This window comes from Mustela putorius, unplaced genomic scaffold (assembly GCF_011764305.1).
Source record: "Mustela putorius furo isolate JIRA1106 unplaced genomic scaffold, ASM1176430v1.1 tig00004007_pilon_pilon_pilon, whole genome shotgun sequence".
In the NCBI taxonomy this organism is placed as follows: domain Eukaryota; kingdom Metazoa; phylum Chordata; class Mammalia; order Carnivora; family Mustelidae; genus Mustela; species Mustela putorius.
The window spans coordinates 7,039,554-7,067,180 of NW_025422145.1; the positions used below are offsets into that span (position 1 = coordinate 7,039,554).

At 53.2% G+C, this 27,627-nt stretch overlaps 2 protein-coding genes across 5 annotated transcripts in view; one reads left to right on the forward strand and one right to left on the reverse strand.

Annotated features, from left to right (window-relative positions):
* Positions 1–6,657, forward strand: part of TVP23A (trans-golgi network vesicle protein 23 homolog A) — a 34,895-nt gene extending 28,238 nt beyond the window's left edge. For both annotated transcript variants that reach the window (XM_004750389.3, XM_045071959.1), the window contains 6 exons: positions 2,998–3,142; positions 3,495–3,584; positions 3,787–3,915; positions 5,013–5,141; positions 5,782–5,841; positions 6,427–6,657. In XM_004750389.3, the coding sequence (XP_004750446.2) occupies positions 2,998–3,142; positions 3,495–3,584; positions 3,787–3,915; positions 5,013–5,141; positions 5,782–5,841 (553 nt within the window). In that variant the 3' untranslated portion in view covers positions 6,427–6,657. The remainder of the gene's footprint in view (positions 1–2,997; positions 3,143–3,494; positions 3,585–3,786; positions 3,916–5,012; positions 5,142–5,781; positions 5,842–6,426) is intronic.
* Positions 1,722–25,938, reverse strand: NUBP1 (nucleotide binding protein 1). 3 transcript variants are annotated; one of them, XR_001179073.2, is made up of 12 exons: positions 25,801–25,938; positions 25,618–25,722; positions 22,743–22,876; positions 16,706–16,774; positions 14,339–14,371; positions 13,683–13,773; positions 12,862–13,016; positions 10,210–10,320; positions 9,827–9,929; positions 7,447–7,530; positions 6,666–6,804; positions 1,722–6,534 (listed from the first exon to the last, which is right to left on the reverse strand). XR_001179073.2 is itself a non-coding variant. In XM_013055153.2 (11 exons), the coding sequence occupies exons 1-11, from the start codon at positions 25,817–25,819 to the stop codon at positions 6,746–6,748; spliced, it is 963 nt and encodes a 320-aa protein (XP_012910607.1). In that variant the 5' UTR covers positions 25,820–25,938; the 3' UTR covers positions 6,579–6,745. The 3 variants fall into 3 exon arrangements, 2 of the variants coding, with proteins under 2 accessions (XP_012910607.1, XP_012910608.1); XM_013055153.2 differs by lacking the exon at positions 1,722–6,534 and having other exon boundaries at positions 6,579–6,804; XM_013055154.2 differs by lacking the exons at positions 1,722–6,534; positions 25,801–25,938 and having other exon boundaries at positions 6,579–6,804; positions 25,565–25,699.
* Positions 25,939–27,627: the final 1,689 nt, after the last annotated feature.

The window sequence follows — 27,627 nt, forward strand, 5'->3', positions numbered from 1 at the left end:
TACCTTCCAGGGCTTCCTCCGGTGGCCTTTATGTGCCTGCCAAGCTGAGAACTTTCTGAGTTTCCTCCAAGGAGGAAGACCACAGTTGTGGGGCCCAGGACTGTGAAAATGGATTAAAACAAACAGAAGCCCAGGCCGACTCTCCCCACCTTGACCACCACTGAAGTCCGCTCCTTTGGCATTCACCACCTGTCCATCTCTAGTAGCAGGCCCTTCCTGCCCGGCGAGTGGAAAGCACTGTCAAAGGTGAAGATCAATGAAGGTTCTTCAGTGAGGTGGAAGGGAGCGGGGGAACACGGAGAAGTCAGGAGACTGTGGGGGAGGGGGTCCCTGCAGAGGTGAAGAGAGTGAGAGAGAAAGTTGTGGCCAGGCGGGGAAATTTCACCGTCAGGCTCCTTGGAGGTGCATCAGTTTCGAGTGACTGAGGGCTGAGGTAAGCTTGTCACGGTCCCCGAGCACGGTCTGGGTTTTAGGCACTTTCTACGTGCCACCTTCACGCAGCGAGGAAGTGGCGACTGTCGGCATTCCCACTTTACAGAAGTGGAGACCAAGGTGTTCGGGGGTTGGGTGGCTGAAGGCGGGCTGCAGAGCTGCTCTGAGGTTGGCGCCAGGATTCGAAACTCACTCTGGCACCTCAGTCCTGGTTGCCTCTCAGGGCGGGGTGGAGGGCTGGGCAGCGGGGAGAGGACAGGTGAGTGACTGGGAGGGTGGCGTTGGAAGCCGGTGGCTTTGGGAAGTGGAGGTGACTGTTGGTGTGTGTATGTGTTCTGTGGCCGCAGAGGTGGTAGACAGGGAAGGGTGGACAGGTGTAAGCCAGGGCCTTCACAGCTCTCAAAACCAGGAAACTGGTCTGAGACCATGTGAGTGTTGGCGGGGGACACAGGCTGGGCCAACTCCAGAGGCGGACTGAAGGAGGGTTTGATAGGTGGCCCAGGGGACAGCCTGCATCAAACAGGATGGGAACAGTATTTGAGGGTGCCATCGGCATCCTTGTCTACTCTAGGCTTTGAGTAATGACAGCGGCCATGGTAGTGGTACTTTCCATGACAAGTTAAGGACATCACTTAACTGGGACCCAACTAAGCAGAACCTTCCAACAATGGGAATTTCTATGGTTTTTATTTTAGGAAACCACAGCTGAAAAAAAGTGGGTAGGCAGGGGATTTATTCGAATGCATTAACTTCCAGGTTTTACCCTGGAACAGTGGCCATGTGGGTCTCATACAAGTCAAGACTGCTCTACAACACAGACCCGATTACAAGGCTTGGCGCAACTATTGGCCGAGGAACTGAAATGCCAGGGACTAGGGGGGACATAAAATGATCTCAGACACGGCTTCGGCCCTCAAAGAATTTTCGGTTAGTGCATAGAGGACACCTTCATCTTCCAGGCGAAGAGGTAGGACTGTGTTATGACATTTAGTTCAAAGATCCTCGGGAAGATTTAAGGTTGAAAGAGTATAAGAGAAAGGGCGCCTGCGTGGCTTAGTTGGTTGAACGTCCAACTCTTGGTTTCGGCTCAGGTCTTGATTTTGGAGTCACGGGATCGAGCCCAGAGTTGGGCTCTGCACTCAGCGGGCAGTCTGCTTGAGATTCTCTTTCTCTCCCCCTGCCCCACCCCTGCCACCCTGTGTGCTCACTCTCTCTCCCTCTCTCAAAAACAACAAACAAACAAACAAACAAACAAACAGAAACACCAAAAAACCACACCCAAACCAAAAAACAATAAAAGGAGCAAACATTTATTTTTTTAAAAGTATGTGAGAACCCTAAGGGTGTGATTTTCGGGAACATTCCAGATGCGGGGGGTGTACGGGTCACGTCTGACTCTTCAGGGCCGGGTACGGGTCCCAGGCTGGCTTGCAGCTAGCCTGCCAGCAGAGCTCAACATCTGAAAGGCACGGGTGAGAAGGACTGCGGCAGACAGCTGGGGTTTGGGCCCTGCTCCTTCTTCTTGGGAACATCGGGAGTAAAGGCAGAAGTCACTATAAATCCTGCTTCGGAGTTCCCAGGTCCCTAGGAGCCCAGTTTACTTTCTCTGAAGGGCCCTTTCTTGGGAGGACAAGCAGCCCCCCCCCCCATGCAGCTCCCAGGTCTGCTGGCTCCCTCTCTGAGCACCCGACCGGTTGGGAGGCAGAGGCTCATGGGCCCTCGTGAAGCAGCCCGCGCTATCCTATTGACATTACTTGTCGTCACGTAGAAGCACTCTTGTCACAACTCTGAGTTTCTGGCTTCTCGTGCAAACAGTGGGTCTGGCAGTTGCCCCTCCCTCCCAGCACAGGCTGGTGCTTTCGCTGTCATCCGCCCCCCTGCCTCGCACAGTGGCTTTCTCGCTCTGCGTTGTTTCCACCTGTGTTCTCCCAAAGTGGATTCCGAAGGGAAAAGCGGGATGGCGTGAGGGTCTCCTACCTGGCCCGTGTCCCCCACCGCTGTTGCCTGCCGGAACCCTATGGGCAGGTGTTCTCTCTGCTCTGGATACATGGGCGGCCCTTGTGCTCGAGCGAGCCCTGGGTCTCTGGTCTTCCTAGACTTTTCTTTTAAACAGCCGATGTGGAATGAGTCATGATTTCCCTCTATCCAGGTACATGGGTTCCCTGCTGACACGAGATTCTGCCCTCGTGGGCTGCACGTGGACTGCCCAGTTACTGGTGGAATAACCCAACCTTTATCTTTAGGGAACTGGTCCTTATCGCTATCAGGTGGGAAGGCAGTGACCACTGTCCTGTTTCACTTCAAAGGTGGCCGAGTTTCGAAGAGGGCCCATGATCTTTGCGATCAAATGAGGGGAAAGTACTGGATTCTTTGAGAGGGGAAAGATGCTGGTAGGATAATGAGTGTCTCAGGACATCTGATGTGCTGGCGTGCTCGGAGCGGCAGCCTGGCGGGGCGGGGCTTGAAGTGCACGGGGAATAGCGTGCAAAGTCAGAACCCATAGGGTGAGTTTGGTGCTCGCCCTCTTGGCCTCTGCAGTGAGGGGGCTTCTGGGTTCTTTCCTAGACACCCGTTGGCTACCTTTTTCCACCTATTTTTCCGAGTAAGCGCCATTGTCACTTATGTGTGCTGCGACTGGTTCAGCAGAAGTTTCGTGGGCTGCTTTGTCACCGTGCTCCTCCTCCTGTCCTTTGACTTCTGGTCTGTGAAGGTAAGGCCGCCTCGCTCGTGATGCCGTCGCTCCTGAACCCACGAGGGCTGTAATTCTCAGCTGCCACGGTTGCAGATCGCTATCTAGGAGGGTGGCAACTCCCTACAGCTTGCATTTTTTGTAAAATTTGCATAAATTTAAAAAATATGGATGCTACATATTGTTTGTGGGGAGGGCGTGCATGTGGGGGTGGGGGGGGGTCACTGGTTACGTTAAGCGTAGTTTGGCTTACCACTCCTCCTGCTCCGAGGGCAAGTTCAATACAAATCGGTGACTTTATTTTGTGCATCAGTGGAAAGGTGATTTTCTCTCCCTGTGGTGTGCTTAGAGCCCTCCTGTCTCTTTCCCCCAGAACGTAACTGGGAGACTCATGGTGGGTCTCCGCTGGTGGAACCAGATAGATGAAGATGGGAAAAGCCACTGGATTTTTGAAGCCAGAAAGGTACTGTCCATACAAGTCAAACTCGACCCAGGAAAACGGCTCTGGAGGGTTTGCACGGGTCCCTGCTGCGCTCTGTGCAGATCAGAGCCCCTCCCTGGGCTGAGGCCTGCAGAAGCCTTTGGACAAGAAGCCAAGAATACCGCCTGCCCCTCTGCAACCAGTTTCCCTCATTCTGAAAACGGACTCTCTCCTCCCTTCACAGGCCTCTCTGAACCAGATCGCCGCCACCGAGGCGGAAGCTCGCATCTTCTGGCTCGGCCTCATCATCTGCCCGCTCATTTGGATCGTGTTCTTTTTTAGCACCTTATTCTCCTTGAAGCTCAAGTGGCTGGTAAGGCGACACCCCAGCTCGGACGGTGCTTTGCCGTCTGCACGGGCCAGGGCTGCGGAGGTGGCTTCTGGTACCTGCTCATTTGAGACCGCTTTGCTGAGGTCATTCACGTACCTCACGAGCCACCCCTTGGGCACTTATAGCTGTGGGCTTCTGGTATATTCAGTGTGCAGTCATCACCACAGCCCATTTTAGGGTATTTTCAGCACCCCCAAAAGGAACCCTGTACCCTCTAGCCCTCGCCATCTCTAGTGCCTGGCACGCTCCTCTTCCTGTTCCAACCCTTACCAATCCAGGCGTTGCCTGTAGCTGGAATTCTATACTGGAATCGTTTGTGTGCTTCTTTCACTGCACGCCGGTTTTCAAGGTTCATCTGTGTTGTAGCATTTATTGGTACATGTTCACGGCTGTATAATATTCCATCGTAAGGACCTGCTGCGTTGTTTCTCCACTTGTCCACTGACGGCCTTTCGGTTGTCTCTTTTGGACTCTTAGGAGTAATGCTGAGAGAGGAGTTGTAAGCAAAACAAAGTGCTTTCTGACCCTAGAATGTTCCTAAGTAGGAATAAGCAAGTCTGAGTTCTGAAGTCTTGTTTTACAGGTTGTGAGTCTGTTCAGACACAGCCTGGAGCCCCACCCAGGGCTCGAACTCATGACCCTGATATCAAAACCTGAGCTGAGGCCAAGGGTCGGACGCTCAAACGACTGTGCCACCCAGGCGCCCCTATTTCAGTTTTAGGACTCTATGTCACGGCTGTGATCAGGCTCCTTCAGGGAGAAAGCCTCCACAGCCGTCTACACAGACGTGTAATCAGAAGCGGGGGCTCCAGAGTTTGGCTGCGGGCCCAGCTACGCATCAGCTCTGGGACTTCAGGCAACTTTCCTTTCTCTGGGTTTCAGTTTCCTTCCTACAAATTGGGATGCTGAGGGCACCGCCCACTCCGGTGGCGGCTGACTAAAAGATGCCTGAGGATTTGAGAAGGCTCGCCAGAGGCTGCCCGTTACGTGGTACAGGCCCGAGCCACTGCTGCGTGGCTTGGGAGGAACATTCCCGTATGTGCTATCGGAAGAACCGCCTTTGCTGTGTCTGCCCACAGGCCCTGGTGATAGCTGGGATTTCTCTCCAAGCCGCGAACCTGTATGGCTACATCCTTTGTAAGATGGGAGGCGGGAGTGACATCAGCAAAGTCGCAGCCAGTTTTCTGTCCCAGACGGTGTTCCAGACGGTGAGCTGCTTTAGTCTTCCTCCTGGACCCCTGAACTCCACACCCTTCGAGCGCGGGTGGCCTCTGGGCAAATGCTGTTGGAACCTGTTCCCTATCAGCTAGGCTGCCGGGGTCAGTGGTGCGTGTGTGTATTAAAATCGGCACAACATTGCATTGACCACTTGGACCGTTTTTTAAATGTTCAGGTCGGTGGTGTTAAGTACATTCGTGTGGTCACGCCACCTTCAGCACGGTCCCTCTCCAGAGCGTCCCTATGACACATTCATGCCTGGTCTCCCTCCCCAGCGTCCCACCATCTACTCTGCTCTATGAATCTGACTCCAGCAGGGCCCTTGTGTAAGGGGGATCCTATAGTACGAGTCCTTTCGTGACGGCCACTGTTAGTTTTGAGTGATCTAAAAACTACAGAATTAAGTACTACACACACGCAGTTTTTTTTTAACCTAGCATATATTTCCAGAAGTGTGAGATCTTTTCAAATGGATGGTTTGAGCCATCTTAAAATTTGAACAATGCTACTTTATGCCACCACATTGAGCAGTGAGCCCTGTGGGCTTTCGGTTATATTGTGGGTTTGCTTTGCGCCTTGTATCAGCAGAGTCAGGCCCCTCAAAGCCCCAGTTGACTTTTCTCCTTGCAGGCCAGGCCAGGTGACTTCCAGAAGCCTGGCCTTGAGGGGCTGGAGATTCACAAGCATTAGGTAAGCGGCCGGACAGAGGTGGGGGCTGGGGCTCCGCTGTGCGGGGCGGCTAGGGTGCACAGTGAGGAGGGAGCTAGCCGGACGGGTCTGGCCGCTGGGCCTAACCCCCGGCTTCCAGGACCCCCTCCCCTTCTTCACATGGCACACACACAGACTCCACCACGGGTGCAGGCCAGAGGCGGGGGGATGCGAATGAGGGGAGAGGGAGCGAACGGAGGGATGTGCCCATCCTTCCAGGATGCCCAGCGGGAGCTGGAAAATGGCAGTTACCTCTCCCCCACCCCCTTGGTGTCAGTTCTTGTGCATCTCCTCACAGCGAGAATTCTAGAGTTTATGTCGGTCTCTCTTATGTAATGGGGAAAAAAAAAAAACCAACTCTGTAAACGGTCTCATAGGACGGCAGAAATTATTGGACAGTGAACGCACCTTAGCGCATGGGGCACGGGCCTGGCCCCCCTGTTCTGTCTACAGGGGTGACTGAAGGGCTCTTCGGGGCTGGTTGCATTTTCCCCTCAATCTAAAGCAGCGGCATTTGGACCGTGTTATTTGAAACCATGACTGGATTTTGAGATGCTTCTTTTTTAGGCGTCTCTCTTGAGGCCGCAGTGGCTTAAGCAAGAGGTTGTCCTTCCGCAAGCTTCCAGCAGAGAAGAACTCCCTGACCAACCAGCTGTCCGTTTTCCGGAAGCAGGCCTTGGGGAGAGGTTTGAGGAGACATTTTTATTCTTAAGACAGCGTGTTTGTAAAGAATGCCTTTATATATATGTGTAAAAGTATACAAATAATATGATTAAAGTGTCTGCAAAAATGACTTCACGCCCTACCAGAGTCTGGTCCTTTTCTGCCCAAGACCCCCGCTCTGTCCCCGGGCTGCTCAGGCTGCGCTCCACGTGCAGCTCGTGTCTCAGGAACCAACGAGGTGCTCTTCTTTGGGCTGATGGTGACCACAGAACTCCTGGATCTCTGGACCAGGAGACAACACAGAAGCAGTGAGGCTGTGCCCGTCTCTCCGGCAGCCCTGCCTCCGCGGGCGAGGGCTGAACCCCCCAATGGCTCCACTCCCCCAAAGGCCCTGTTTCTGCCGATGCCCTGACTCTGTCCACGGGCCTCAGTGCACAGCTGGAGACCTTACGTGGGCGCATTCCACAGATCAAGATGCCCGGCATGCTGGTATCCGCCCTGGACACCGTTTTCCTGGGCAAAAGGAACTTGTCACAGCCCACCAGCTGACAGCTTCAATGACCTGCTCTACTCCAGTGGCCTTAAAATGCCGGCCGGGCCCCCGCGGGCCACTCCCCAGCACGCTCCAGGCCTGCACGTGGTGGTTTTTTTTTTTCCTTCCTTCCCTCTTCCTTTCCCTCCTTTGTTTCTCTCTCCCTTCTCCCCCCCACCCTTTCTTTTTCTCTTTCTTTTCTGTCCCCTCAACGGCTTTCTCAAAGATGCCTGGCTTCCTGGGCTGAGGGGTCATTCCAGCCCCCACGAGCACTACTGTCTCCAGCCGCGGCCGAGCAGCGGTGAGCCTGATGACCCACAAATGGCTTGAGTGGGACCTTCGCACCCAGCCGGGCAGCCCTCTGGACCCAAGGGACTCGCGGGCACACGTACTTTGAATGATACTTCTATAGGCTAGAGCGGCTGCAGAAGCTGGCGCGTCCATCAGGAAAGACTGTCCTTTGTCGCAACTCTTACCTTAGAGAAATGAAAAAAAAATTTGTGAAGAAAATAGTGGCAAGGTGAAGCAGGGGCTCTTTGGGGCCTGGGACATGGAGACCCTGAGCCCCTCTGCCCTGTAGCGAAGAGCGAAGCAGAGGACTCGCACGAGATGAATGGGACACGAAGACCCGCGTGGGACGAGACCGCCTCGCCTGGTGCTGTCGTCCCTCCTCCCTCTGCTCCTCCCTCCACTCCGCGTGCCCCTGAGCCTCAGCGGAGCCCCCGGCGCCCTGCTCAGCACGGTGACAGAAGCAGGTCAGCGGTTCTGCTCCCCAACCTCTGGAGGGTCCTGGCAAGGCCAGCTGTCCCCTCAAAGAGCAAAACCAAGAACAAGGAGAAGGGGGCAGCAGAGGCAGAGCCCAGGCTACCCTGGGAATATGCTGGACGACTGGACTAGGTCTGGGGAGGCCTCGTGATTGCAGCGAGAAGTGAGGCTTGAGGCCTCGTGACTTGTCCCGAGGCCTGCCCGCTAGAAGGCACCTCGTTCGCTGGGCTTGGGACTGAGCGCAGCTGCACTCGGGGCCCGCAGCTTTGCTATCATCTACCGCGAAGTGCTCAAATCTTGGCTTTTTTGTGAAAAATGGCCCTAAAAAGAAAAACCTGGCCAAAGCTGGAGCCAGGCAGGAGGGCACACCCTCCTCCCCCTCCGCCAGCCCCGCTTCCTCTCTCCTTCCATTCCCTGCCAGGCGTCCCCCAATCTCCTGCCCGCCACTCCTGTCCTAGGGACCTGGACGCAGGCTGCAGCACACCCAGAGGCTGACGGCATAGAGTGTGCCTGGATGCCTCTGGCCACCCCATCGCACCCCTCCTGTGTGTCCTCCTGCCTCGAGCGGCCTCTGCGCAGGAGACGCCTGCTCCCTCGCCTGCAGGGAGAATGCAGGCAGACTCAGCACCCCGTCTGGTCAGCACACACAGGTTCATCTGCCGGGGGTTCGTACCCTTGCTAAGCAGCAGCGGGCTGTCCGTGTCTCATGTGGGAAAGCACGGAGCAGGGCAGTGCTTCGGGCTGGGGGAGCACACGTGAGGAAGGCTCTCCGGATCTGCTGGGAGCCAGGGTGCTCCGGCAGCTGCTCGTCCCCACATGGCCCCCCTAGGCCGCACCCCCACATCATGCTCTAGGCCCTCCCTTTCTATAGGCCCCCGGCAATGGGCCTCCCCTGCCTCGAGACCCAGCATGCGAGGGGGAACCTAGCGCTCCTCTCAACACTGGGTCCTGTGGTCACTTTCTGACAGAGGTCCCCATCTTCTAGATGGTTCGAACAACTGCCGGCCTTCTCCTCACCCATCAAAACTCCCGTCATCTTCCCGCTCACTGTGTCCCTGCCAAGGCCCAGGCCTCCTATCCCCCGTTCCCCGGCAGGGCCGCTTGGAGGCCTCCCTCTCGGCACTCACCCCCGTGCCCTTGCTCCGACTCGGTTTCCCACTTCCTAACCCCTGAAGGCCCAGCTCCCAGGCTTGGCTGCAAAGCCGCCCACACCCGGGCTCCAGCCCACCTTCCAGGCTGCTCCCCGGGCTTCTCTGTGGCCCAGGCCCTGCAGCGGACCTTACTGTCCCACCACTTCTGCTTGGCTACCTTAAGCAAGTTGAACTCTACCTCAGGGAAACAACCATTTAGAGGCAGGTGTCCTTTAAGGAGTGGGGGTTGGCCCTCCTGACCCTGCCACCCAGCAGCTGACACCCGAGAGTGAACACAGAATGGGGACAGGGTCTATAGCACCCCCTCCCACAGCCTTGCTGCCACCCGTGCAGCATCTGGAGAGGACCTGGGGACTCTGGTACTGAAAAGGGAGCATTTTTCATGCAACGGGGCCTCTGTAAGCAGGCCAAGGCTCCCCTCTACTGCCGAGACACACAGGGCCGTCTGCACCGGGCTGGACCTCCCGGGAGGTAGGATGTCTTCCTAAGGGGTTTTCAAGGCTAACTCTGTTCAGGAATTTCACCTCAGAAGCCAATTCCTGTCTTGAGACGGGACGCCAGCATACTTGCCTGTTATTTCCACCTCCTGTCCCTTCTCCTTGCTGAAATCCTACCCTGGGACCTCCCAGCACATCCCTGAGCCATCTGCACCCCACCTTCCAGGACCCACCCCACATGCCCCTCACACTGAGGGCTGCTCGCTCCCAGGGCAACATGCCGGCACAGCTTATGGTCTCTCTGGGCTGCAGGGGAGCTCCTGTGCGTGGGGTCCTTGTCTGCTGCTCCCCTGCCCAGAGCCGTGTCCGCGGTGGCTGAGCGGGCGGTGAAGGCCCCGTCTGGCAACGGACTCACCCACCTATGTGTGGGTCCAGAGGCACTTTCCCGAGGAGCGGGATCTTCAGATCCTGGCACATGACCTCCGCACCCCCCGTTGTTGGGGGGAATATCTGAGATTCTTTCTGGGAGGCAAGTCAAAAGGGGAAGAATTAGGATTTTGTTTCAGAGTCGTTAAAAATGGACCACATTTTAAAGCAAATTAGAAAAAAAAATGGCTGTTTGAATGTGAAACGTTAACCACCAGAAGAAATTTCATTAAATCAGCAATAGAGTTTTTTGTGATTCCACTTCCCCAAATGATGGGGAAAAGCAGAAACAATGTCCCAGAGACCCCCTTCCAGGCTTCCCTTCTCCACGGAGGAAGGGACCCATCGGCTGCGCCCCAGGCGGCCGCGCCCCCACCTTGCACTTGGGGCAGACGAAGACGCTCATGTTCTCCACCACTCCGATGATGGGCACCTTCACCTTGTGGCAGAAGCTGATCTCCTTCCGGACATCCTGGAGGGACACCTCCTGTCAAGGTTCAAAGGACCGTTTGTTTCAAGGTCAAAGTGGAAGAAAGAACGTTTGTGCGGTTGCAGGGATGGCCGGTGAGATGCACTGGGTTCCCCATAAAGCCTCGGAGACTAGTTCAGCAAATATCTCTCTAGTCCCATTCATGGGCTGAGCCCTATCCTAGGGGCTATTTCCCCCAAACCCTAAGAGGATAAACGTGAACGGCCAGATAGCAAACTTACAATTAATGCACAGAAAAGTGACCTTTTACAATATCCCCACATTCTATTTTCTCATCAATATACTACACTGAGCCAAACTGTGCAGTATTTTCTAGACTGGGGGATAGGAAAGTATGGCCTGTGGGCCCAATCTGGACGTCTATTTTTATTTTTGTTCAGATTTAGATATGGGAGCAGAAACAGAGTGTGTGGGGGGTGGCGGGATGCGTGAGGGGGAGAAACTCAAGCAGACTCCACACTGAGCATGGAGCCTGACCCAGGCCTTGATCTTATGACCTGAGTTCATGACCTGAACCAAAACCTAGAGTTGGATGCTTAGCTAAGCCACGGAGGTGCCCTTACTTTTTTTTTTTCTAAATAAACTTCTGGACATAGCCACGCCCTTTCCTCTACATGTTATCAGGGCCTGCTTTTGTCCTACAGTGGAACAAGGAAGTGTTTGGAACAGAGGCAGTGTGGTTCACAAAGGGTAAAATACTCACTATCTGACCCTTTATTGAAAAAATTTGCTAACCTCTGATCTAGACTATTATAACCACAACTTTATGGACAAAAAGAGAATAAGGAATATTCCCATATTCAGATAAAATTCACCTTTGAACTCTAAAACCTCCTTTTACAGTGATAAGTAGTGTAGCCTCCTGGCTTGGAATCTTCTCTACCTTCCCCCAGGTCATGGAGTCACAGACACACTATTCCTAGCTTGCTGTTGTCAAGTAACCGGGCTCCCAAAGGCTCAAGGCTTCAAACAGCCTCTCCTGCGGCATACATTTGGTTCTCAGTCCCTTTGAGACTGAGGTATAGACAAAAAGGCATTTAGCTAGAAAATAAGCTGGTTTCAACTGTCACAGCAACTCTGCGGTTCTCTCCTTAGTGGTCCTATAAGAAAAGGGCCTGCTTTGGCAAAAAGGACCCCCAAAGAGAGCCGCCTGCCTGTGCCCGCAGCCGTGAAGGACTCTGAGCAGGTGGGTGACCCTACTGTTAAGTCACATTCTCCAGAGAAGTTCCACACAAAGAGGACACAAATGCCGAGCGTCTTCCCACGGCTTCCTGGAGAAGAGCCAGCAACTGCTCAGTCTGTTTCCCTCCAGACCCCAAAGGGGACGTCATGCTCGGTTTCACAATAAATATGGCTCCGGGGAGGCCATCTTTGCACCATCTGCATTGTCGCTGTTTCTTAACAGCGATTTTAGAGTGGTTCTACGCTCACAGCAAAACCCAGCAGCCAGAGTTCCCGTGTGCCCCTTGCCCCCACACCCATAAACCTCCCCACCAGCGACATCCCACATCACAGTGCTCCGTTCCAGACAGACTGTCTTCCTGCCAGGTAACGTGGCTGGGACCCACCCATGACCACACTGCTGGTAAAAACTCAAAACCACTGTGAAGTCCATCTTCACTACCACCCGCTGGGCCAGGTGCTCCCCACCTCTCGCCACTTAAGTGGTGTCCTGCCCTTCCCCGTGACCCCAAGACCCTCTCCACAGGGCACCAGAGTGCGGTCAGGCACATCCTGTGCCAGCACTTGCTGACCCGGGCACCTTCACGTGGCCCCTGGTGTCTGTCACAGGTTGGAGCGCCGTGTGTGCCTGCGTCCAGCAACCCCCTTCCTCTGTGAGCCGCACAGGGAGGCACAGGGGGCCGTGAGGGAGAGCCGGCCTGTTTCTCCCCTGCTGCCTGGCACGCTGGTGGTCTGTGAAGGTCTGGTGAGGCCTGAGGGTGGGACGGACTGATCCACGGACAGACTAAAGCCTCATGTGCCTTTTTTTCTTAGGAGTGGAGAAGAGTATTGTGACAAGAAGGTCCGGTTAAACGGAATAATCTATTACTTTCTTGGCAACGACAGTAAAGCCTGTTGCAGACCTGACTGCGTTTGTTCACTGCTGGATTCACTCCAGAGGACACCCCTGCGCTCTCCTCAGTCTGGGCGCAGCACGGCCTCCAGGTCCCCGGGGCAGGCACTGCTGGAGAAGGGGCCAGGACCACAGCGGCTTCTCCAGAAATCGGTCTATACCCCAGGCTGGCTCTACGGGAAGCCAGGCAAGGCGCAAGGAAGCAGCACGCAGGCCGCGGGGACTGCTGCGTGAGCACAGTCAGGGTGACAGGACCACGAGGGACAAGCCGGATTCTAACAGCACAGGGGTCTCGCTGGCTTTGTGAGGGAAACGGGAAAGGCCACTGTGAGCCACTGCGGCTTTCACCTGGGGACAGAAAGAACTGTGGAATGCTTATTTGTGAACAGCAAATGCCTGGGTCCCAGAGACAAACCTCCGATGCGGCCGAGTCCGGTGCCAGCGGCCCCCAGGCACCCGCTCACCTGAGGCGTGGTGATGATCACGGCCCCGTCGAGGCGCGCCGCCGACAGGTACTGCACGACCGACAGGTGTTCGTCCGACGTGCCGGGCGGGGTGTCCACGATGAGGTAGTCCAGCTCTCCCCAGTCCACGTCACGGAGGAACTGCTTGATCATGCCTGCAGAGAATGCGCCAGAGAGCCACTGAGGCCTCGGCTCTCCCTTCTCCGGACCTACAGCCCCTCAGGCACTTTTGGATTCTCACGGGCCCCCGGCCTGTGCTGTCTGTCAGCAGTGGCTGTGACGATGGAGACGTGTCACCGTCATGACTGGGGGGGATGGGGGGGAGGCACTGGCATCCAGACGGTAGAGGCAGGGGTGCGGCCAGCATCCTGCAGCCTGGAGCGCAGTCCTGCCCTCCCGTAACCAAGGACTGCCTGGCCCCCAACAGCAACGGTGCCAAGGCCGAGCAACCCTTCCCGGTAAGGGCCACTCCTTCCTGCTTCTCTTAAAGCCTCCTGCCCAACCACCCTGCTAGTTACCTCACATGCTTCCTGCTGCAAAATACTGTGAAACCACAGTGAAACAGCCTGAGGGTTACCTAGCCTTCAAAGACAGAAAGTCGCCATAGATGTTACAAATGATAAAACAGCGTCTGTTAGCTCCCTGGCTACTTCTATTAGCTCTCTCCAGCCAGTGCAGAGGCAACCGGATGCTTCACCGCGATGCTCCGGAAAGCCCGGCAGAGGACCGTTGCCACCGTGACGGGAGACGGTGCAAAGGAAACCTAAAGTAGTTCTGCTCTCAGAAGACTGTGCTTGCAGAGAGAAAGCAGAGGGGCAAACCATTTTTTTTTGGTCCCCTCCAGATGACGGCGTCATCAGGACTGCTGAGCAGGAAACCGACCGACATCACCCCGAGGTTGTCTTCCACGAACTGGAGAGGATGAAGCAGAGAACACTTAAAACCACAGCACAGGGCACTTCCTTGTCGTTTATCGGAGCTCAGATTGAAAAAGCTGTTTTGAGAACAAAATGACCCTGGGATCACTGGGTCTATACATTTTTTGATTCCACAAATCATTGTGGGGGAAGAAGGGCTACCATCCTGGGGGACCTGCACGGGGTGCCGTGGGGCCACGTGCGGCAGTGCGGAAAGCGCGGCCCAAGCGTGGCCAAACCTGGCCCACCTCCGCGTTTCCTAGAACGTTTTACTGGAATAGAGCCACTCATTCGTTCATGTACGATGACCTTCCTACTATAATGGGATAGCGTGTGGCCCATAACAGTGAAAATACGTACTGTCTGACGCTTTATAGAAATGCTTTGCCAATCCCTGATCTTACCTGTGTTCCCTGAGTCTAGAAGAGTGGCCCAGTCAATACTTGCTGACAGATAAACAGCTGGGCTGAGGACCTGCTGCATGCCCAAACCGTGTCCGTTCTGAACACATGGCCCAGGGCACACTGCCTGGCAAATAAGGCAAAGATGTGAAAACTCACCACTGGAGACCAGCCCGAGCCACTCTGGTGAACCTGCAGAGACACAAACACCGACGTGTGCCGGTAAGAAATGAGGCACCGTGGACATGGTTCTAACGCACTCAGATCTACGCGTTAGGAAGACGATTTTATAACACAGTTCATCGTTTTAAATGCCACCACTCAGTTCTGAGTCAGCAGCTGGGGTGAGGCCGTGGGTTAACAGAAGCTGTGTTTCCTACCCGCCCCCCCCCGCCATGCCTCGGGCTGGGTTTTTCTGAAATGCTTAGATGAGTCCAGGCAGGGAAGCAAGCTTGGCCGAGCTCATACAGAATTTGGGGTGTAACGTGTATTATAAGCAGGGCAGGAATCGGGCGGGGGTTGCTGAGCAAACGGGGCAGGCTGCCTCGGTGCACGTCCGGGAGTGAAGGTGTTGGCTTCAGTGAACCAGGGGGACCAGACCCTGCCCCGGGGGAGCGTCTGCGCCAGTCTGCTGCACCTCCCGAGGGCGGGGGCAACAGGAAGCCCACAGGGCCCCCCCGAGATTCAGATGCTGTCCTTCCAGTAGGTGCTCGGTAATAGCCAGCATCCTGCCCCATGCTGCCCCCTCATCCTGAGACTAGAACTGACTCATATGCCAAGTACACATTGGTCTTAGCACATGGGCCTTACAGCAACCCCAGAGCTGAAACAGAACCCGTTTTCTTTTCTCAACAGCCCTACAGAGGCCTAATTCACATACTACACCAGTCTCCTGTTCAAAGCATACACATCCGTGGCTTTCAGGCTATTGCCAGAGCTGGGCACCCACCACCAGTCGGCTGAAGAACGTTTTCATCACTCCAGGAAGCTACCTTATGCCCCGTGACGGTCACGCCCAATCCTTCCATGTCCCCCGTGCCACCCACCATCCTAGGTGACCCCCATCTCTGCTCTGTGTCCACAGATGTGCCTGCTCTGGACACCTCACAGAAATGCAACCCTAGAACACGTTGACTTGGGTGCCCGGCTTTAAGGTCTTCTTGATTTTTATGTACTTCACAAATTCCAGTACAGTTAACGTGCAACGCTGCCTCCGTCTCGGAGGGACGTCACGGTGATGCGGCGCCTGCACGCTGAGGCCACGCTCATCACCCCAGTGGTGCGCTCAGTCCTCGGCACCTAGTTCACCCAGCTCTTAACGACAGCCACCCTTCATGCCTATGGAAACTCGTTCTCCACAGGGGCAGGCCTGGAAGACGGAGAAATGAAACGAGCCATAGTGCAGGAGAACAAAACAGCAGAACTTGTGCTCTCTTGCACCGTGCGAACCGTCAGTACTGACAGAAACCTCGTGGACGGCGTGGTGGGTGCCCAGAGCCCGCAGGCCAGCAAGCCCAGCTGTGCAGTGGGTGCGCGCCACGGGGCCTGCTACCAATGGGTGCGCGGGCGGACGTGCGCCCTGCAGCTTGGCCTCCACCGCCAACGGCCTCACGCCTTTCCCAGCATCCTGGGCAGCATATCCCCAGCCCCGAGCAGAGTCCACAGGCCCAGACTGTCTGCTTCTGGCTCCTGTCCCCTCCCTTTGTCCCTCTGCCACTAGTCACTGTGTGAAGGACACACCTGCTTCCGCCATCCTGTACTTGCTCTCGTGGCCCAGAAGGCTCCTCGCCCACTCTCCACAGCAGGGTGCCCTTGGCTGCACCCTGACTCGCCCCATCCCCTTACCCAGGCTTCGTCCTCTACTGTCTATCAACTGCCCCCTTCCCCCAGGGCCGGGGCTTCATTTGCCTGGTTCACCACTGTACCCCAACCCAGCAGGGCCTGGCAATCACATCGAGAATGAGCCCGTCTGACACCCTGGGAACATCCTAGCCCTCCAGCCCCATTTCAGTGCACTGTCTTTGAGGGGGTCCCTTTCCAGAACAGCTTCTTGCCACAGGAGGGGGTGGCCAGCACCTGCGTGGACTGCTGTGGTGCTGCAGCCATGTCCCCAACCCGTGTCACTCTGCCACTCACAGTCTCAGTTCCCCAGGGGTGACAACAGGGGCAAAAACATTCCCTCGTTTCCAGAGTACAGACACCTGGCAAGGACTGGTCTAGCTTTCCCAGGCATCACAACGTCTCTGTGCCCTACTTCCACATTTTACTTGCTGTTTCCCTTCCCCTCTGAGAAGGCACTGAAACTGAGGGTTCTCAAATGGCGCAGGCGCACTTGACAGATAGTCTCAGTCCTCTAAGGTCACAGCGGCCGCTGAGGCAGACAGACAGACTGCTTGAATGTGCACCTGGGTTCAGCATGGCCGTGTAAAAACGCATGGCTCTGCCGACCCCTCTGTGTGGGACTGCAGTCTGGGGTCACGGCGTGCCGTGAGAATACTTTCCTGCGGTTCCTCCTAGATTTATTACCTGTTCTCCTTCCAAGCCCATTATCTTGGGAATTGACGGCCCACATATATCAATGTCCAGAAGAGCGACCTGGGAAAAAAGAAGAGACCAGAACAGTGATGCAACTGAATGTACAATCTTCCAGATGTGCACCAGTGGGGAAGGAGGAAGGAGGAAATGACGAAGGGAAGAAGATGGAAAGAAATAGAGTCAAATGAGGACCGAGTAGAGTCTTGGTCCCCACCCCCCATGTCTAGCCTAACTCTGGGGCCTAGCCACCATCTATTTGGCCTTTACCATGGCCTTTACCACGGGCCTGGGGGGCGGGTATTGTGATCCCAGCTTTCCAGAAGAGGGAATGGAGGTTGGAGAGGCCCAGGGATGCGTTCAGTAAGCAAGCGGCAGAGCCAGGACCTAGCCCGAGTTCTGGCAACTCCCCCACCAGGGCTCCTTCCGTTAGCCCAGGAGGACTAGAGAGGAGGGCCCAAGTGGAAACTCCCACCAAGCTCTGACCGAGCCCCACTGTGCTGTGATCCCGAAGGTTAATGATGGCTTAGCCTCAACTTCTAAAATAAGAAGGAAGTCTAGAAAAGCTCTTTGCTGGTGATCTGTGCAACCTCCACTCCTTCCACCCCAAACACCCTGCTTTCTTGGGGTGATAAATGAGAAGGTCTGAGACAGTCTCTGGGAGCCATTTGAAGAGCAGAGTTAATATTCATCCTGAAAGGTCAGATACTAAGCATCCAAAGTGCAGCACGTCTGGGTAACTTTTTAACTTGCCCTGAATTGGTTTCTTGCTTCCCGCTTCACAGGCCCCTGCAAACCCCTACCTCCTGCTTCCTCACACCCGTGATCACGAAGACTGTTCATCCTGAGACCAGCCGCTTGCCTCCCCCGCCCTCTGCTGGATCAGCTGAAGAAAGCACCAGAAAGATGCCGTCACCGCAAGGCAAGGCCGTTGTGTGTTAATGATGCACAAACACTCTATCTCGGAGGCTCACGATTCAGGAAACTACACCATTACTATGACCCTAACAGACTTCACAGTACTTTCGGTTTCTAGCCACTCTGTCTCTGTGCCCTTTCTTCCGGGAACAATTTAATGTTTCAAGGAACTAAACTCCCCAAGGGGGTGAGTCTTGAGTGAAATGACTCAAGGAGGGAGGAAGCATATCATGGCACTCATGCCCCTGGCGGTACCCAAAAAGGCTGTGAATGGCCCTGCTATTCAGATCCCTGAGGGGCTCTGTGTCCTGTCCCTTTCAGACTTCTTGTTGAACCTGTCCCTACCTTAATATCCATCCAACTGGACTCCCTTTCTGCTCAGGCTAGAGAACCTGAGCAGAGAAACGTGCCTGAGGAAATCCTACCAGGGCCTCTGGGGAAGGTGCTAGAACCCTGATGAGACAAGCAGACTTCGCCACACCTCTCTCCCAGCCAGAGACTGGTGGAACAGGATACTGTCAGGATCCACAACTTTCCCATACCCAGCACACCCAAACTCCCCCTTAAGAAGAGGTCCTGGGAGGTGACTCTTGGCACTCCAAGGCTGTGTCACCTCATACAAATGGCTTCTGTCAAACAAACATTCAGGAGACCATCAGGCCCCTTCCAGCTCCAAAGTCTATTAGCCCCAGAGATGAGCCTCAAACACTTCAGTCCGGAAGCCCCCAAAGCAGACCTGTTATCTGCAAGGCGTGCTATAGCTCCTAAGGCAGGATGACCTCCTGGTCACTCATGGGAGCTGGTGCCCCTGTTTCTCCCATGGAGAAGCAGGACGTGAGTCTGTGGTGTCTCCCAGTTCCGGTGTCCTGCTCCCCTCCCCACAACTCACACATGCCCGACCTGCCTGTGAACCAGGGAGGAGGTTCCCAATTCTGCTCCCTCTTGGCTCATGCCCTTTGCTAACGAGCTGCTGGACACATGCCTGCCTTGAGCAGAAGAGCCCTGCTCAGAGGCAGGGATGGGCTTCCACCGGACAGCAGACAGGAAAGGGACCAGGAGTTTCCCTCCTGAATTTAGGCAAGGAAGAAATGTGTGCTAACCGAGAGTGATCAGCCAGACTCAGGGTCTACTGTCTGTCACTATCCCGCACCCTCTGGAGACAGGGTCGTTCCCAGTCACGAGTGGGATCTTGGAGGAAATACACTTTTCTCGGTGTGGACTTTTTTTTTTTTTTTTTTGGTAAGCCACCACCACATAAACAAATCCAGCTTCTCTAGCCTGATTTCCATACTGGACGGTGCATTTTCCTTCACTTGCCAAATCCAGGCAACTACGTCACAACAGAATTATATAAAAGCACAATTTTACATAAACAGCTATTTCCAAGGGGTTACTTGCTTCTGGCCTGGTTAAAGCCCATCTTCAGAGGGCTGCTTAAGAAAAAAAAAACAAAACAGAGGGATATAGGGGAAGGGAAGGAAAAATGAGTTAAGATGAAATCAGAGAGGGAGACTCGTAACTCTAGGAAACAAGTGAAGGTTGCTGGGGGGCAGTCGGGTGGGGGGGGGATGTACCTGGGCTATGGCGATTAAGACATTGCAAGTAACGAGCACTGGGTGTTGGAGGCAACTGGTGACTCACTAAATTCTACCCTGAAACTAGTAATACGCTATGTTAATTAGTTGATTTTAAATAAAAAAAAAATTAATGCACACACAAAATAAAATATGCCTGACGGCTTCTAAAAGCAAAGAACACTCTGGATGGTATGGATACTGTCTCAGAGAAATAATCAGTTTTTGGCTAACCAACTGGCCAATACGCATTTGACCCTCAAATGTCAGGAGATGGTTAACAGAGCAGATCAGTCAGTGGACTTGCACCTGCTCAGCACCGTAGTTGGTGGGGGTGGGCCACAAGCCCGGCACTAAAGCAGAAATAATCACCCTGCTCCCGGCGTTGCAGTTAGTGGGTAAAGGAACATCGGCTGCTATCACAGACATTAATTGAACACTTACTACGCAGAAGACATCAGACTCCGGCCTCATTTGTCCCCTGGCACTTGTTACACCCACTGCCCTCATCTGGGCCCTCATGGCTGCTCACAGAGACCCGAACACCGTCTCCCACCTGGCTTCCTGTCCTCTCTAATGACACCCAATCACACACTCGGCTGATGGTCATTTTGAGGCTCCTCAAGCAATGCTCCAACCCTGCCTCTCTGCTTTCCAGATGCCTTAGCAAGTCCTTCAAAGCCTCCCCGGTCTGGCCCAGCCTCCTCCTCGGGCCCCCTTCACCGGAGAAGCCCCACCAGACTGCCCGCCACAAACACTTTCCATCCGTCCCCACCACAGGCCAGAGGCTGCCTTCTCTAAGCCCAGGGGACCCTCCCTGGCTTCCTTCCCTTGTCCCAGATTCCCTAGAGCACATCTCCGAGGGTGGATGTCAGATTTCAGAGAAGCCCACCACAGCCACTGGCAGGCCAGCATTCTAAAATGCTCAGAACAGAAATGAGGAATAAGGGAGAATTCAGAGCCTGGGTGCGCGAGAGGAACGCTGAGCATCTTCCAGCCTCTTCCCTCCCGAGAAGGCTGGGCCTTGCCCAAGGTTTCAGTCTTGCTCCAAAGATGCACTACCCTAGCCGGCACCAGTGTTTCTGGTGCTACCAACCAAACTAGGGAGCAGTGAACTACAACCTGGGGGCCAAACCCAGCCTGGTACCTGTTTTTGTTCAGCCCACAAGGTAAGAATGGTTATTACACTTTTAGAAGGCTGGCTTTGGACATTTCAGAAAGTCTATTTCATGATGTTAAAATTACGTGAAATTCAAACATCAGTGACAGTAAAATTGCGTTAGAACATAGCCAAGTTTGTTTACAGACTGCCTATGGCTGCTTTCCTGTTTGAGGGCAGGAATGAACAGTTGCCATAGAAACCGCAGGGCCAACAACACCTAAATTATTCACCATCTGGCTCTTCACACAAGAGGTGTGCCCAGCCCTGAAGCAAATTTTAATTTCTTAATCCAGCGATTTGAAAACTGTATTCCTAGAGTCCTCGGATACTGGCATGGGGTCTTAGTGGCCTGTGTGTCCTACAGTTCAGGTTAGATCCTCTGTGCGCTGTAGCTGGCTTTTTTGTGAAGAAGTATCAAGCCTTATGTCAAGAGCTTATGGTGGTGTTTCCTACTTACGTACAGTGGTTTATTTACTATAGGTATACAACACTGATCCAGCTTTTGGAGTTTTAAATATAATGGACAATGTGTGGCAGTTGTGAAATTTCAACACTAGGCTAAATGTACCTTTACAGTCCCTTTTAGCACTTTTTTTTTTTTTAAGTCAAACAACAGTGAAAGGCCGTTTATCAGTTAGAAAAGAAATCTCAACCTCAGCCTTCGTATATAAAAATAACTCAATGTTCAAAAGGCATGAAAAGAAAATGAACGCTCAGGAATAAGTCAGTGTATGAAGAAGGCATGATGACCACAGGAAGAACTGAAATGGGAAAAAACAGCTTTCAACATGAAAACACACACAACGGTTTTCCTAACTCCTCTGCAGGCCCTGAACAGTGTCCTGGGTCGCAAGAGGGCAGGTGGCGATCTCCATCTGGTGAGCCCAGGCTCTCTAACCCAGGCCACACACAGCGCCGGCACCCAAGTCCTCAGCCAGGTCTCTCGTTTCGGGCGTCAACCCATTGGACAGCAGGATTCTAAGAGACATGCACGCTGCTCTAGCCGTTCTGACGTGGAAACATGTTTTCCACCGGAATTTTGAACAAAATTTTATTTTGGAAGGAAAACAAAGATGGAATATGTTCTGTGTTTAAAAAAAAAAAGAAGAAACCACAGTATCCATGGTTTTATTAGGTATATCAAGTGGTAATCAACGTGAATACTGGGATCGCTTTTCTAAGGTCTGCAAAATTATCCTGAGTCCCACGAATAACTCAATGTATTTTTAAAATCGCAGGTACTGGGAATTTCCAATCGAGCTTTGTGGTGAAAAGTTATTTCTTCCTCATCATACCATACCTTTCATTAAAGCTGAAATCCAGAGAGCAGCTGAACTTTTACTGGGCAACTGGAGTTTTCGTGCTCATGTGTGGGCTGGGGTACCAGCGAGTGGCACAGTTCAGGGGCTGGCAAATGTTTTCTTTCTCAAGAGTCAAACAAAAATATATTTGACCTTTGAACAAGGCGGAGGTTAGGGGCAACCCCTGTGCAGCTGAAAATCCGTGTATAACTACTGACTCTACCAAAATTTACCTACTAATAGCCTACTGTTGACTGGAAAGTCTTACGGGCTGCTAAAGGAGTAGTACATATTTGCACATGCGTATTATACACTGTACACTTATACTACAGTAACCTCCAGAAAAAATGTTATTTAGAGAAATCATAAGGAAAACACATTTATAGTACTATAAAAAAATCCAGGGGCACCTGGGTGGCTCAGTGGGTTAAAGCCTCTGCCTTTGGCTCAGGTCATAATCCCGGGTTTCTGGGATCAAGTCCCACATCGGGTTCTCTGCTCAGTGGGGAGCCTGCTTCCTCCTCTCTCTCTGTCTGCCTCTCTGCCTCCTTGTGATCTCTGTCTGTCAAATAAATAAATTTTTTTTTAAAAATCCACATATAAATGGAACCATGTGGTTCAAACCCATGTTGTTCAAAGATCATCTATATTTTAGACTTTGTGGGCAAAATCAAGGACACTACAAAACAATTCAAAAGCAACTGTTTATAGACGTAAAAATCATTCTTAGCTCATAGACTGTAAAAAGGCAAGAGAGGGGCTGAATTTGCCCATAGGCTATAGTTTGCAGACCTCTGGCTTAGAAAGAGGCAGAAAGGGACTGAGAGGAAGAACTCTGAACTTAACAAAATGATCAGCGATGCCAAACGAAATCTACACCTGCTATCCATTGTCACAGGTAGGGAACCTAAGGAAACATTTCATCTCACTGCATAGCGGCCACGCGTTTCCTCCTCCTCTCTGCAAGGATCTAGAGTCCCAAGAGACTAATTCAATTTAGTCTAAGCAATCAGTTCTCCAGAAGTCATCACACATCCTCATATAGGATGCTCTCCCAGTTTTCCCCAAGGCCTCACCTGTGTGTTTTCATCCTCTGCTAGGCCATGGGCAAGGTGGGCACTGAATGTGCTTTTTCCAACGCCACCTTTCCCAGATAATACCAAGATTTTGTGTTTCACAGTCTTCATTTTTTCTTTGATTTCTTCTATAGCTGCAAAGAAAGCAAATCAGGTGATTTAGTCCCTGAACTAAATTTCAAGTGTCACTTTTTCAATGGACCAGCAGGAGCTAAATCCTTGGGGCCATTTCAAGAGCCTGTGTATGAAATATCACTTAGTCAATGACAATAACAAGCACTACAAAGAAAATAAAGTTCTCATCATCTCTGAAATTTTCTTGTTTATTGGTTTACTTGTCTCTTACTAAAACACAAGCTCCACGAGGATACAGACAGTCTGAAATGTTCACAGCCATATTCCCAGCTTCAGAAGAGCTTCACACAGAGTCATGGCTCCCAACCTGGGGGCAAAATCCACCTGGGGAGCCTTTGATTGTCACAAGGAAGGGGTGCTGCTGTTATGTAGTGAGTAGAGGCCACAGATGCTGCTAAATGTCTAACAATGCCAGGCACCTGGGTGGCGCAGTAGGTTAAATGTTCAACTCTTGGTTTCGGCTCTGGTCATGAGATTGAGCCCTGTGTTGGGCTTCACGCTCTGCTCAGCATGGAGCCTGCTGGAGATGGTCTTCCTGTCTCTCTGCCCCTCCCCCTACTCGTGTTCTCTCTCTCATATAATTCCTAAAAAAAAAATGCCTAAGAATGCACAGGACAGCACCCCACCCCAAAGGATTATCCAGATCTAAATGTCCATAGCGCGAAGGTTGAGAATCCCTTACAAAGAGCAGGAATTTATAAGGACCAGTCACAGATAACTATCACAGATCATACACTTGCTGTGCACTCAACATTTCACCTCGCTTCAATTCCTTATAATACCACCATGAAGTAACTATTCTACCTGCTCCTTATTTATAATTTTTTAAAAATATTTAATTTATTTATTTGACAGACAGAGATCACAAGTAGGCAGAGAGCCAGGCAGAGAGAGGGGGGATGCAGGCTCCCCGCTGAGCAGAGAGCCGGATACGGGGCTTGAAACCAGGACCCTGAGATCATGACCTGAGCCGAAGGCAGAGGCTTAACCACCTGAGCCATCCAGGTGCCCCTATAAACTTTTTTTAAAAGATTTTATTTATTTGACAAAGAGAGAGACAGCGAGAGAGAGAGAGAGAGCACACAAGCAGGGGGAGTGGCAGAGGGAGAAACAGGCTTCCCACCAAGCAGGATCCCAGGACCCTGGGTTAGAAGGACCCCGAGCCAAAGGCAGCTGCTTGACAACTACGCCACCAGGGAGCCCCTGTCCCTTATTTAAAAAGTAGGTTACAAGGGGCATCAGACTCTTGGTTTTTGCTCAGCTCAGACAATGATCCTAGGGTCCTAGAATCAAGCCCCAGGTCTGGCTCTACATTCAGTGGGGAGTCTGCTTGGGATTCTCTTCCTCTCCCCCTGCCCCTCTCCTGTTTGTGAGCACGCTCTCTCTCAAATGAATAAATAAACCTTAAAACAACAACAACAACAACAACAACACAAGAAGTTGGTTCCAAGCCCAATGTGGGGCTTGAACTCATGACCCTGACATCAAGAGTCACATGCACTATGGACTGAGCCAGCCAGGCACCCTGAGCCCCACTTTGGATAAGGGAATGGAGGCTCAGAGATTTTAGGAGTCTTGCTCAAGGCCATACTGTTTGCGGGAACCAGGAATCAAACCCGAGTCTCTCTTGGAACTCCTTCACGATTCTCTCAGCCTCCTTTCTTTTCTTTCTTTCTTTCTTTTTTTTTTTAAATTTGACAGACAAAAATAAATAAATAAATAAATAAATAAATAAATAAATTTGACAGACACAGATCACAAGTAGGCAGAGAAGCAGGCAGAGAGAGAGGAGGGGAGGCAGGCCCCCTGCTGAGCAGAGAGCCGATGCGGGACTCGATCCCAGGACCCTGAGATCATGACCTGAGCGGAAGGCAGCGGCTTAACCCACTGAGCCACCCAGGCGCCCCAGCCTCCTGCTTTTTAAGATCCTTTTGGTAAATCCCCAGAGTCTGTCCCACCCTCCAATGTGTCCTTCGTCATACTTATCGCTGCGATGATTTAATGCTTGCTCACTGGTTAATGGGGGGGGGGTCTCCCCTATTAAACTAACATCCACTAGGGCAGCGACCTCTTCTCTCTCATTCACAGCTGTATCCCCAGCACAGAGCACTCTGTGCCTAGCAGGTGAGGATGTATTTCTGTTAAATGAACAGGAGAAATGCTCCTTCTCAAAAGAAAAACAATTTCGGGCGCCTGGGTGGCTCAGTGGGTTAAATCCTCTGCCTTCGGCTCAGGGCATGATCTCAGGGTCTTGGGATCGATCCCGAATGGGGAAAAATCTCTGCTCAGCAGGGGGCCTGCTTCCCTTCCCCCCTCTCTGCCTACTTGTGATCTCTGTCAAATAAATAAATAAAATCTTAAAAAAAAAAGGGGGGGGGAGACAATGCTGCCCAAGAATAAGCCAATAAGCCAGAGCAACCCCCAGTTCAAAGTCTATACCCTACTCCCCAGGACGCTGCCTTCCCCCCGACCACGGACTACTGCTGTCACTCAAACCTCTGGCCCCACCCTTTCCCTCCCGCCCCTAGACCAGCTAATCTTGAGACACGCCCTCCCTTAGACTGGCAGGTCAGTCCCCGGTCCTTCAGGCTCCGCCCCATCCCACTACTTCCCTCTACTCTTCGGACTTCTCCACAGCCCGCCCCCTCTAGGCCCACCCCTCCTCCTAAAAGGCCCCCGGGTCCCACCTCTTCCGGGCTGGCGCCCTTCACTTCCGGTTCAGGCCTTGCCCCTTCCTCACCTGGGTCGGGAGCGGCGCCGGCTCCGGAAGCGCAGAGCCGCTGGTTGGGGCAGCCCTGACATGAGGCCCCTCGGCCCGCCTGGGCGCTGCCGGTCCCGGGACAGCCTGCGCGAGCACAAGGTCACAGTTAGAGTGGCTCCTGTCCCTTCAGCCTCTCCACCCACGCCCCTTCCGCGCGCTCACCCTGAGGCACCTCCTCCATTCGGCTGCCTTCGAAGTCTACGCGGTCACCGGAATACGCTTTACGTATTTCCGTCTCCCCGCGCCCAATCTGACTCTGCAGCCGCGCGAAGTAAGTCTCGGACAGAGGGCTTTGCTCACGCGCGGACCTTGTGCCCGGGGCTTGGGGCTGGTCTTTTCCATTAAAGCCGAGCTGTGGAGATCTTTCGTAAATTATTCAGTATATAGCTCCTAGGAACAAAGGCATTATTCTCCGTGACCTCAGTGCTCTTTCGTACCCAGGCAATCGGATACGGATGCAAAATTATTAGCTAACGTGCACTTTATATTCAAACGTACTCAATTGTCCCAAAGAAGATTCCCGCCCCCCGCCCCGCATCCTGGATCCCGTCAAAAGTCGCACCTGCCGTTGGTCCTCATCAGGCTCTTAATTCAGAACAGTCCTCCTCTCCTGCCTCCTTGCCATTTTCGGTCTTTGAGCACAGGAATGAATTTGGATACAGTCCAGGCCATTCGCCTTATGCGATACCCACTCCAGGATCTTGTTCCGTGCGATCCCCGCCCCCGCCATGATTAGATTCCGGTTAAAAGGTTTTGGCATAAGGCCCCCGAGTCGTGTGAACAACTGTGGTGTCACAGCGAGAGGCACAGAATGACTGGGTCCCGCTGTTGGTAAGGCGAGGGCTTGGCCGCTTGGGGAAGGCGGCGTCCGCCCGCCCTGCCTCTCCAGCGAGTGGTACCCTTTCCCGTCTGTAATGAATAAGGATTCTGAGATGATGATTCGTGGAGGTCAGGCGAGTATCCTGTTCATCAACCTTGCCCTTGGCGGTGTTAGCACTGTTCTTGCCTGAACCCCTTCTAGCGGTGTTCCCAAACTTGTGCCTTTGGGTGAGAAAACAGAGGGTCCAAATGTCTGAACTCCTTTCCTCAGGTCACACCGCTGCTAGCGAGGGAGCCAGAGGGATGAACCTGGGCCGTGGGGCTTGTGAGCCTGCCGGGTCACCCGTAAGACACAGTGACAGGTGCTTCCCTACGAACCGCTGGTGCCACCAAACGGCTCACCCAGCCTGGCCGCCACAGTGGATAGCGAAACAGGTAATTAGTTTTCTAAAAGCTATGACATTAGACAACAGGGGTGTTAGGGAAGAAGTCCTTAAAGGGTGGTGGCGGGGGTGACGAGTGGTGTTTCAGACGGAACGAACCACATGAACAAGCCCAGAGGTCCAAGAGAAAGTCCCCCTGTTAGGCCGGGACTGTCGTGATCTGCAGTTTGCAGGTAGGAAGACAAGGTCATGGGAAGGGACTTGCCCAAGGTCTCAGAGCCAGTAAGCAGCACAGCTGGGAGGCCAGAGAATTCTGTTGTAGGGCCTGCGCTTTTGACCACTGTGCCACACACCGGGAGGCAGGATGCAAACTGTTCTCTTTTCACTGAACAAAGTGAGGCTCAGAGACGTTAAGTGGCTTACCCAGGAGCTTGCAGCCAGAAGGTTCCACCAAACTCTTGAGACCGCACGCTCTTTTTACCCCCTCAGCCACAAAGCAGAGGCCCAAGGCCAGCCCGCTTCTGATCTTCCTTACTGATGTCCCCTAAGACACTTCCGGCACGTTGCTTCCAGCTGTCTTCAGCAGCCCTGTGAGCTCTAATTACCCAGGGGCCCTCCCACTCAGCCAGTTTCTCTGCTCCGAGGCAGGGAAGGAAGGTCTTCCACTCCTCAGTCCCTCCCTCCGTGCTCCTCCCCATAAGGCTGTAAAAACCATCACATTCCACACTAGAAAGTAAAATCAAGTAAACCTCCTCTCTGCTTTTTGCTCCAGATCTCTGTCCTGCGG

Coding starts and splice junctions, on each gene's coding strand:
- NUBP1 (XM_013055153.2), bottom strand. Junction 16,775..22,742: donor CAGAGGATGAAAACACACAG/GTGAGGCCTTGG, acceptor CTTTTTTCCCAG/GTCGCTCTTCTGGACATTGA. Junction 13,774..14,338: donor GCTCGGGCTGGTCTCCAGTG/GTGAGTTTTCAC, acceptor CATCCTCTCCAG/TTCGTGGAAGACAACCTCGG.